At 41.8% G+C, this 12,102-nt stretch overlaps 1 protein-coding gene across 1 annotated transcript in view; it reads left to right on the plus strand.

Moving 5' to 3' along the window:
• KCTD16 (potassium channel tetramerization domain containing 16) overlaps window positions 1-11,781 on the plus strand; it is a 159,255-nt gene extending 147,474 nt beyond the window's left edge. Inside the window, exon 3 of the mRNA XM_007054366.3 lies at window positions 1,193-11,781. Within this exon, the coding sequence (XP_007054428.1) occupies window positions 1,193-1,644 (452 nt within the window). The 3' untranslated portion in view covers window positions 1,645-11,781. The remainder of the gene's footprint in view (window positions 1-1,192) is intronic.
• The last annotated feature ends 321 nt before the right edge of the window (window positions 11,782-12,102 follow it).

Here is a 12,102-nt window from a genome sequence, read left to right on the forward strand (position 1 = left end):
TTGAATATTCTAAGTAAGAAAATTCCTAGGTCTATGCAGCTGTTTCAGGGATAGCTTGATTTTTACTCTGCGACACCTATTCCCTGAACAAGAATTGTATCTTCATTCCTTTCTCTTCAAGCATGTTTTGTTCCCTTTTGCCTGGCCCTTTACTTATTAAATCAAAACCTTTGGAAGACCAAACACGAGAATGAGCTTGTGGACCATTTACATGTTGTGAGGCCATAACTTCGTCCATGAATTGGCAGCAGCTTAAACACTGGATTTTTGCTGAGGGACATCCAGCTGGATATTGGCTCCATTTGGCTGTCAGTTTATAACTTACCTTTTTTTTTCTGGATTAGTGATCCTGGGCTAGATCCTACAACCTTTATTTACCTAGGTAATCTTATTGGCATCAATGGAACTACTAATGTGAGTGAGGGTTGAAGGGATGGGCCAAAGGTTGAAGACCTTATTCTGATTTTACTCAGATCTTACAGTCAGTGGGAATTTGGCTATGAAGAATCTGAGTGAGCATCTCAGGATTTGGCCTGTTAGTAAACTGCTATGGAGTTAGCAACAAATAAACCACTCCTGAGATTTATCCCTGGCTTTCTGAAACAATCATCGTTCACTTATCAGAAAATAACAACATAGCTCTTTGCATTAACATAGTGGTTTCATCTGAGGATCTCAAAGCACTTTTCAAACATTCATTAATGAAGTCTAACAGCAAAACCATTTTACACATACATAAACTGAAACACAGGGGAACAGATTCTCCCTTGCACAAAAGGTCTTTGCTCTGCTGTGGCAATCTAAAGGGGCCTTAAAGTGGACATTAATGCCCCTTTACACTGCCAGAGTGGAATAAAGGAATATTATTGTTAATGAGAATCAGGCCCAGCGAGTTTAAGTTCCTGATCCAGCAAAGCATTTCCACATGTGTGTAAGATGTTGGTCACACTGACTTACCCAAGATTATACTGAGAAAACTTAGAATAGAACCCAGGAGTTCTGAGAGGTTTTATCCTGCTCTAACCACTATACTAGATTCCTTTCCTCCCCATTTTCTTCTGCTACCACAAGTGTACTTAATAGACAGTAGTTTATTTGGTGGCATATGAAGGAATACCCTGCTGTGTGTGTATGGCAGCCCAGATGTCTGTGCTTTTTGTAACCGCACTGTGTGCTTTGTTCCTTCTTTTAGGTGAGCCTTCAAGGTGGTCTTCATCCCATTGTGACTGCTGCTGCAAAAATGGCAAAGGAGATAAAGAGGGGGAAAGTGGCACATCTTGCAATGAACTATCCACTTCCAGCTGTGACAGCCAATCAGAAGCCAGCTCCCCACAAGAGACTGTCATCTGTGGCCCTGTCACCCGCCAGCCCAACATACAGACTCTAGATCGGCCAATCAAGAAGGGCCCAGTACAGCTACTTCAGCAGTCTGAAATCCGAAGAAAAAGTGACCTGCTCCGAACTCTAACGTCTGGCTCCAGGGAATCCAACTCTAGCAAAAAAAAAGCAGTGAAAGAAAAGCTCTCTATTGAGGAAGAGTTAGAAAAATGCATCCAGGATTTCCTTAAAATCAAAATCCCAGACAGGTTTCCAGAAAGGAAACACCCCTGGCAATCTGAACTGCTACGAAAGTATCATCTATAAGAGTGGGGCGGGGCAGGGGGAAAATAACCTTATTACAATTTACAGATCAAGATCCTTAACGATAAGGAAATAAAAGGAATCATAACAATTTGTTAGGTCACAAAACAAATCCATCTTGATAGTACTGCCTAATTTGCCTATTTCACCTTAACATTTATAGTCACAGGGTAATGATATTTTTCAAGTTGTGGAAGCACAATGAAAAATGCTTTTGTTTGTAAGCTCCTAGTCTTACGCAAGCTGAATACACTAAAGGCACAACAACATTACCAACTAAAGAAACCCACACACAGATGCATCTGGTGCCGGTAGAGAAAGTCCCACACATGATCAGGCAGTGGCCGGGGGGGTTCCGCAAACTACATGCCTTTTGAGTTCTCCTTTTAATTAATTTATTTGGAGGAGTCAGGGAGGGGCAGATGTACATGATTTAAAGAAACATGCTATGCCATGTCAGTTTACACGAAGGATGTGTGTATATATATATATATACGTATGTATACACATGAATATACATATACATGTGTGTATATTTATATTGCATAATGAATTTTTCTGGTTCTCTCCTTATAACTGCACTTTCTCAACAACAACAATGAAAAAGCAATTGTTAGCACTCTGTGTGCTCCATTTCCCCTCTAGCTTTATGAGGTGTGAACAGTAGAAGACCATCTCTCTCCATCTGTTATTTTTTGGGGCGGGGGGAGTTTGGAAGTGGAGCACTGTAAAAGTGTCTGTGTCTGTTGCAACTGTGGGCAAAATATTCCAGGAATTTTTGACTATGATGTATATTTTAATCTCCTTTGTTCCAACACCTCTTCCCCAAAGCTTCCGGATGACAAAGGGTTTATTAAGGAACGATTCAAATTGGAAAGGGGGATCCAGAGATGGCGGGTCAAGCCGCTGAGCCAGTGATCTCAGCTGATTTATGTAAGCCTGCCAGACCCTGCTGCCAAAGAGTCTTTGGCCCAAACCAATGAGGAGAGCCGCCTCCCGTTCCCATCCGACGCAGATGCAATTATAAGAAATTATAAACCTAACAAGATGCATTTTGTGCTCTGACTGGCAGGAAATTGATTGTTAAAATGGCAGGCACCATGCCATTCCAGCTAGATACATTTCAAAAGGAAATTAAAAATTGAATAGAAACCAAACACACTCTGTAATGGAAACTGCCTTATCAGCATCCTTTCTGTAGTCTGTAGGATAACCCATTGGGTGGCAGGCTTAATTTAGTACCATTTGTTATCCATAATGTGTAATAAATGGGAAATTATCAGCAAGCTCAGTTTGATGGGACTGCGGGGAAGAAGGGATGCCGCACGCAGGCACAGCAGTACAAGAACCTACTGAGCCCAGGCAACAACAACAAAAAAGCACAGTCCTTCCTTGACAGGTTCGCCTAAAACTGCCTCTTAGTTGTCATTCCGGAGCTAATTCTTTCCACAGACCAGTAAGAACCTGATGTCCCTCAACAGTCCAGTGGGAGCCAAAGGTCCCATGGATGGGATTTGAAAAGTGAAGAGTCAGGTAATGAAGGGGAGTCCCAGGGACAGACTGCATCTGGTGGGATGAGATTGGTGTCTAAACAGTCTGTAAAGCAGTTACCTAGAGATGCATTGCATCAATGGGTCCACGTGGGCCTTCCACTGGCTGCAGATGGGAGCTAGTTAGCTGGGGAGTTTGGCACATGTCAATCAATGTCTCAAGACATAAAGTGAGAGGCACAGAAACCAATAAAGCCGATAGCTTTATAAGCGGTGATATTGCCTTGTTTAGAATCAGTAACATTTCTAAAGCTTCACTATCTCTAGCATTCCCAATTCACAATGCTACAAGGGAGATGACTTCAAGTGTGCATAGAGTAGAGGTACATTTGGATTGAACGTAGTATATTTGAGTAGGTCTGAGGCCCAGCCTCCTTGCCTGCAGGTGCAATTTGCTCCCACATAATTTGAACTTACATAATTTTTTTTTGCACCTGCAAAATGAACTGTGATGGCAAATCTGCATAATCAGATAGGTAAAGGGCCTATCATTCAGATTTGTGCCTACCATTGAACTGCGAGTGCAATGCAGGCACAGGTTTTGTGGATGCTAATTGCATGTGCAAAAGGGAAGTGACGTGTCTCAAACTACTGAAAAATGTGAGACGCTTGTGAACAGAGCTGAGCATAAACCAAATCCCCAGATCAAAACACCCTCAAATTACAGGGATATGAGATCTGGATTTTGTAGTTTGGAGTCATCTCTAGTTAAGGTTGCAAGGGTTTACCAAGATATTTTACATGAGAGAGGGATGCTAGTTCTAGGGATTCCTAATTATTGTCATGTGTAGAGTAAATATAGTAAGCAAAAGCCTGACCTGAGAAGTGCTGAGCTAAATTGGACAGCTCTGCACGACACAGGATCAGGCACTAAACAAATTCAGTTATTAAAACACATGTTCACACTCAAACACATGCATTTCAGATGCACACCTACCCACATTCACATGCTTGCACACACATATTCACATGCACCTTTGCACATCCATGTGCTCACACACATACATCCCTCTGCTTGCCACAGCTTTGCTTTTCCTCTTTTTAAAAACAATTCTCTCTCTTGTACATTCACTCGTCCCTATTTACAGCTGCTGACCTGGAATCACTCTTGATAGCACTGTGTTAAAAAGTTTTCCTGCAACTTTCCTTGTGTGTGTCGATGCAAAGCAAGAACAGTAGGCTGGCTCCCAAGACATACGGATTGGCTTAAATGGTGCTTTTTCTCTTTCTTGTTATGTCCACACCAGAGAACAGCTCCGTTGTCTCTGACACTTTAAGACTTCGAAACTGTGATTTTTCTATTTTGAGCCAGTCAGTATCAGGAAGACATGCCAAATCAGAAAGTGAGCCTTTTGCGAGGTTTTGTACCATCAGGCATTATGCAGCATCCTCCTCCACTATCAGTTCTGCCTCTGCAAGTCACAAGGAAGAAGTCTAACATTAATTCATTGTATTAGCAAATTAGGGAGAAAATGAGCAGAGGGTTGACTCTCGCTCTCGCTTCAGCAGGAATTTGTTTTGAGATTTCCATGCACAACATAGACCATTTCTCTACTTTGATAACCCAGAATGGCTAGAACCTGGCATCCTCAGCTTCAGAGTTTCACTTTTTCTTTTTCTTTTTAATCTCAAAAACATTACACAATATGAGGGACCAAGAGAGGGAGCGTGTACCCTGTTTTTCTTTCTTTCTCTCAGAGTTTGAATGGACTTGACTCAGTTTGCACAGGACTGTACAATGATTAATATCTGCAGAAAAAATTAGACCAAATGAAATGCACCAGAATGGGTTTGATCCATGTGGCCTTCATATTTCCCGTTTTAGATTAAATGGTTATTACTCTGCACCACTACCGAAATAAGAGTCTTGAACTTTAATAATCACTAGCCGGAAAGCTTATATGTATATTCTGCTTTGTTACTGTAGGGAACTTATATAGTATATCCATTCCTAGGACCAAATTTATCTCAGGATTAACTCCATTGACTATGGTGAAGTTCCATCAGAGATAGCTTTGTTCCCTGGTGATTTCAGCTCTCCATTTCAGGTCATGCTCCTCATTATTTCAATTGAAAGAGTGACTGCTCTACTTGTGTAACATCAGTATAGACTTCCTGGGCCTGATTCGACGGGATGGTTACAGTTGAAGCTGGAGGGGTGAATCCCAGCTTGTGCAGACATAATGCTAGCTCTCTCCAAGCTAGCATGCTAAATATGCTCCTTGCTTAACGTTGTAGTTTTGTTCCTGAAAAATGCTACTTTAAGCAAAACGATGTTAAGCGAATCCAATTTCCCCATAAGAATTAATGTAAATGGGGGGTGTGGTTAGGTTCCAGGGAATTTTTTTTTTGCCAGGCAAAAGCCATTATATACATATGCAGTATAAGTTTTAAATAATTGTAAACGAACAATTTGATACTGTACTCACCAATGATGATTGTGAAGCTTGGTTGAGGCAGGGGCATAGTGGGGTTGGGGCACGGAGGCTTGTTGGCTCCCCTTCTCTGCCTACAGCTCCTGCTGGGGAGTGGGGTCGGTGGCTTGCCTGCTCCCTGGCAGGAATGACGGGCAGGCGGAGAGGGGTAAGCTCCCATGCCCCGATCCCACTCCTGAGCAGGAGCGCCAGGTGGGCGGAGTGGGGCAAGCCCCCATGCCCCGACCCCACTTGCCGGCAGGAGCTGCGGGTGGAGCAGGGGAGCCAAACAACCTTATAATGGAACATTGCACAACTTTAAATGAGTATGTTCTCTAATAGATCAGCAACCTAATAAAGCAACAATGTTAACCAGGACAACTTTAAGTGAGGAGTTACGGTACTGTAGTCCCAGTAGCACGGACAGTGGTGAGTGGTGGGAGAGGCTAGTCAGCCTGAGTGCAAACCCCATGAGTCTGTACCCTGGTGGTGAGCCCGGGCTGCTGCAACGACACTATTATATTTAATGTGCTAGTTTCAATGAGAACAAGCTAGGAATTGCGACCCCCAGCTCCATGTGTAGGCATAACTTTGCACTGCCTTGGCAATGTAAAGTCACCCACTTTGAGATTGGTTTACAGTGCTGGATTGGTGTACGAGGCCTTCATGAAAATGAGAATCTGGCCCCTCAGTGAAATGCTTTTTGCCCATAAGTGTCTTAAGTAAATTCTTCTGTTTGGGGTACGTGCTGCCTTGGGAAGGAGCTTGGACAGCTCTGCATGGGACGTATCCTAAAAACAGCCCAGAGAGGACTAAACTCAAACTGGTCCCCGTTGCTGCCTGTATGTGTCAAAGAGTTTTCCCAATCCCTTTCTAGCCTCAGAGCTAGGAAGCTGATGTGGAACTCGCGGCTCCCGCATGGCAGTGTATGTGCTGTGCAGAAACAAACGCATATGTTTCATTTTTTTACAGCCTGTTACTCAATGCAAGAGGAACCCTAGACACAGCAATCCTCTAAAATTAGGCACTTACTTGAAAAGACAAACCGTTCTGCTGGGAATATCAGCTTCCGAAAGGAGAGTAAGAAATAGCATGCGCTGACTGGGTTCTGTGAGTCAGGTCACAGAAAATGGCCAGATAGGAAGGAACTACACTTTTCCCTTAAAGATGCTCCCTCCATATTATTGTTAGTTATGGCTGGGACTTAAGGAAGTTAGGTGCCAACTTTCAATTGATGATGAGTGCCTAACTCCCTTAGGCCCTTTTAACAAAACAAGTCTTATATCGTCAATTGTTTGCAGGAGCACCCATAATGTGGTGAGTGCTGTGCTAATGATGAGAGCACAGTCCCTGCCTGCAAGATAAGAGACACGCAGACGAATAGACCAACTACAAGGGGTACACGTACAATGTAAAAGTGCAGTGCTCAGTGGGATGACGGGCCAGGCTTGGATAGTAGGGAGTTAATATGGGGTTTATTAGGCATATAAACTATCCCTCCATGTTATCCTCATTCTTGCTGTTTGTACTGGGTTAATTTCTTGTAGGTGCATGGGTTTCTGAGGAAGGAATTTGGTCTCTATATGGGGGGTTGATTATCAGAGGCCCTTGCTTGTCTGCTCAGGGTCTGGGTGGTGCCCAAGAAGCCACACCCCAATTTGCATAGCTATGCAAGAATTTCCCATGATAGTAGGCTCTGTGCATCCTATGCTTTGGAGAGTGAAGGGGCTGTTTGCTCACTCTCTCTACTCAGGAAACAGGATGTTGAAAAGGGGTGGGATGTTGGCTGTCCCCCCCCCCGCCCCGCACTAGCTGCAGGCTGGTGCACCAGGGAAACTGTTTCCACTCGCACTCCTCCTTCCTCCCTCCCTGGCTTCCCCTCCAGTGCACACAGAAAAGCTGCAGAGATTTGCCTGTCTGTCAGGTGCTTCTCCTGGTGTGGCGTGGGGCTGTCCTACCCATTACTGCCTGAAGAATAAAGCCACAATCAAGACTTAATCATTAGCGGTATTGGTGGAGGGGTTGATATGTGCGAAGCTTACACTGCTTCTGCCTCTGATGTGCGCATTCTGTGGAGAGAGGACTTTGGACTCTAGAAGTGTCACTCTGGCACCTGTCTTTAACACTAAAGTAGAAGAAATGAGGGGAAATTACATACCCCCAGATTAGGAGCCGTCGTGGGCATTGTCCAGACAGGGTAATTTTTCTGTTACTCAATGTGACAGTGGTAGTCGCAATTCTTACATTAGGATATCAACTCTCTTCACTGTACAGACTCTTTTTTTTTTCTTGTCAGCCTGATCTCAGCGCTGGCCTTTTCATTCATTTACATGCAGCAATGGGTTAGAACCGAGCAGCAGGCCCTTTACTGGCCCCATAATAAACACAAGCAGCTGACAGTACCTAGAGATGTAATGAGGGGCTGATTTTTTTTTCTTCTCTGAGAACTGTAATATATAAACTTTGGAAGACTTGATCTGTGTGTATGTGTGTGTATGCACCCACACACACAGGACTTTGTGGAGTTTGTTCTCATAGATTTATAGGGCACAGGACTACTCATAGCGCTCTGTTAGAAGATGCAGGAGTAATTCCAGCAGTAGGCGGGTAGCAGAATTGTACCTCAGTCGCAGCTGTCAGAACTATAATGGAAGTGAAATGTTATCCTTACTCAAAATTTAAGGAGCCTTTTCATTTCACATGGGCTTTTCAAGCGTTTTCCCCTGGCTATACAAAATGAGGTAGCAAACCATTGTCAGGGCTGTAGTCCTAGCTATCCTTATGTATGTGAATGAGAAAACTGAAAGAGGGAAGAAGAAAAGATAGTAGAAAAACAGTAAAAAAACCCACAGAGGATTTAAGGTGCATGGCTAGTCATGAAGATCCTGTTGCCCTGCACCATGCACAATAATTTACACGGGTGCAAAGAACCGATCCTTTCCACTAGAAATAAGCCTGCCAAATGGCAAAAGTCTTATTGACTTCGGCAGCAGCAATCTTGTCCCTACAAGTTTATCCAATTGGGCTTAAGAAATTAGCCTATTTTAGAAACAATTATTAGGAGCTAAATTGTGCCCTCATATACCCATGTACAACTCCCATTGATGTCAATAGAAGCATTATGTGCATATCTGATGGGAGGAGCTGACCGTTGGCTATTTCGATTTCACTCTTAAAAATAACTGATTCTGTAATGCATCCCCAGGTTGGTTGTGCACCTTTGACCTGGGAATTTGCCTTTGCAACAGAATTTTCTTCCATTGTGAATGTGGAAATCACCAGGCAATTCCCTTACAAAGGCACTTGTTTAAAATTTGCCAACAGTACATTTCTTTCTTCCTTAGTAAAAAAAAAAACGTTTCTGGTTAGAACAAAGGATCAGACACCAGATACTGACAGCAAAAACAAAGCATTCTGTATTTGCAACTTAAGGTAACATAGCTGCTTACAAATGTATACATATAGCTGCAAGAGGCATAAGGTCCAATCCAACTCCTGTTAAACTCAATGGCAAAAACTCCCAGTGATTTTTAATGGCAGCAGGTTTCAACTTGGAAGTAAAATACAGTGGAAAATACTTATTAGGTAAGGGCTAAGCTTGGTAAATTCCATTTGATTAAGTACGCTAACTTTTGGATTCTTATACATACAGGTTTGGTCTAAAGATAGAACCAGATATGTTGTGAGACTAGCCTTTCTAGTAATATTTCCATTACTTTTTTGCTTTAGTGAGAAATACCAGAAAATTATGCGCTTTTTTTTTTTTTTTTTTTTTTTGCTATTTCTGTTTCTGGTTGATGCCAGGTAATACAGAGAGTGTGAAAATGAAATTGAAATAACAAAACTCAAAAGCTAACATTTTGAGCTCTAAAAATGTTTATCGGGATTGAGTTTGGATTGAGAATTTAGGGTCAGTCATTTTTATTTTATTTTTATCCAGCCATGTATGCCCATTGTTAGAATATGTGTGGTCAGTTATATCACGGATATGAAGTCAAATTGCAATGCAATTACCTTTCTGAAATATTTGGGGAACAAACTGGATATTTGAGTTATTTTCCACACATAATAAGGGCCAAATCCAAGTTCCTTTGAAGTCAATTTCAAAACTTCCATTGAGTTCATTGGGACCAGAATAACAAATAAAACTTCTGTTAGTAATAAAAATGTGTGTGTCTGAGAGTGAGTGAGAGGAAAGCTGTTAACCTTTAATGTGGCACAAATGCACCCGTATTATGTGGTGAACAGGCCTTATTACTTCTGTGAAGGCATTGCAAAACCAGTCTTTGGTTAACTTGTTCCCTTTTGTGATCTTTTAGGTACAGTTGCTGATTTGCTTAAGACATAGTTTAAAAAGTTCTGTTGTAAATAGCACAAGTGCACCTTGGAGTGACTGTATTCAGAATACATTATGCAGCTGCCATCACCTACCTTTCACAACCATGATGATGTGTTGTACCCCTGGGGTATGGGAGCCATCCAATGATAAATTCACCACTGGTGTAAGTAGGTGCAACTCTGTGGATTTGTGTACTCTTCCTCAAGAAGTGGATTTGGCTTGCAGCTTCTAAGGTGGCTATCTGAAAAATAATCTTGTTCCTTCTGAAGGTGTTTCATTTTCATAAATCCAAACACAGAGATATACCCCTCGATAAGTTAAGTAGAACTCAAAGCATAAAAGGGAGAGGAAGGAAGCGCACACAAATCTTCATAACTCCCAGTTACTTTTTTCGTAAGTTATCTGTAAGTGCAGTACTTCCCAGTGTCGTGTAAATGACTCATAGCAGTGTGGCAGTGGAGGGCAGGTTTTGTATTTTCATTCCAGTTCTGATGGGTCCATTTGGTCTTTTTCTTTGCAAAGAATTGTGCTGAAGTAGAAAATGAAAGCAAGTCTGATCACTACTGGCAATGACCAGAAATTAATCAAGTGATCCCCCCTCTCATCCCACCACTTCTTTGCCCTAAAAACCAAAAGAAGGTAGTCCCATTTCTTACCCTTCCATACACCCCATTTCATCAGCTGTGTGTATGCATGTAGACTTGACTTTACAAATACCTTATATATAAGGCCCCATGTAAATCATGGTACAGAACATTGCCAAGTATCACGGATTGTTCATGCCCAAAGGGGTTTTGTATGTGGAGTATTGGAAAGGGACAAGAAAGCACTGTTCAAATCATTAAAGACATATTTTATGTTTTTTGGCATTGATATTGCTAATGAAAATCAGCTTATGATTATGATGTTGTGAATTTGAATCTATGGCAAGGAACAAATAAAAAGGAACTGGTCTTTAGAACAGAAACAGAACTCCTATTGATGTCAGTGGGTGAAGCATCAGGCCCAATTGCTTTAATGGGCAAAATTCTTCTCTCAGCTCCATATAGAAACCTCTGCTCTGGTTCACGCATGGCTCTCTCATTGACATCATTAATGGGAGCCCCTCACATGTAGAGAAACCGGAGTATAGGAGGGAATGTTAGAAGAGGATTTTGGCTTTTTGTCAGCAATTGGTACTGAGCTAGCCAAAAATATAACTCAACTCTTTAGATTTCACATAGACACACAACCATAGAGTAAATGCATCTAATGCAATATTTCCACAGCAAACATAGGATTTTGTGTTTCTTTTGTGACTTCTGTGATATTGTGATCTATACGGGGCCTTGCTCATATTACATTTTCTGACCTCATACAAGCACTTAATGACTTTGCCGGGCCTGAGTCAGTCTGTTGCACATTGATGTATATCAAGTGGCACCCACTGAATTACCTCTTCTACTTTCCAATGTGGTTCACTTGTACATAAGTGTAATGTCAACTTGTTTACAGGTTATTTTGTGAGTAATTGTAAAAAAAAAAAAAAAAAAAAGCAGTTTTAACTAAAAGTTTAAAGGAATCAACTTTACTGGAAGGTGTTTAAAAAAATGAATGTGCTTAATACAGTATAGACATCATTGATTAAGGTCTCACATGAATGCATGTATCTCCATGTTGTCAGTCCCCACCAGTGAGGTTATTTGGCAATATTCTGCAGTCTGTGAATAGCAAATATACATAAACTACTGTGACTCTAGCAAATATAACTCAGTACCTGTTTTTACTGTGGTATGTAAAACATGTAGCTTTTAGCCTGCTGTATTTCCCTGTTAAAAATAAAATCCTGAAAGAAAGAGATGCTTGGGGGGAGATGCCTGTGATCTGAGAGTAGTCATTCTTGGAATGGCATCTGCTGGACATATCTGGTCCAACTACTAGACAAACTGCCTATTTACAGAAGCACTGGGTCTTCAATGGTAGATATAACTGAAGCTCTCACCATTCTGCCGTAGCTGCACTTCTGGCAGAGAATCATGCGGTTTTGTTTACTCTCTTCATTGCTAGTGATTCTAATTAGATATTAATAGCTTCCATATACTGTTTTAGTCTTTATACAGTAGTCTAGCGAAAACATACAGCTATCAGTATTGTGAAACTGTGTGGCTGCAAATCTGCT

Source organism: Chelonia mydas, chromosome 8, assembly GCF_015237465.2.
Source record: "Chelonia mydas isolate rCheMyd1 chromosome 8, rCheMyd1.pri.v2, whole genome shotgun sequence".
Taxonomy (NCBI): domain Eukaryota; kingdom Metazoa; phylum Chordata; order Testudines; family Cheloniidae; genus Chelonia; species Chelonia mydas.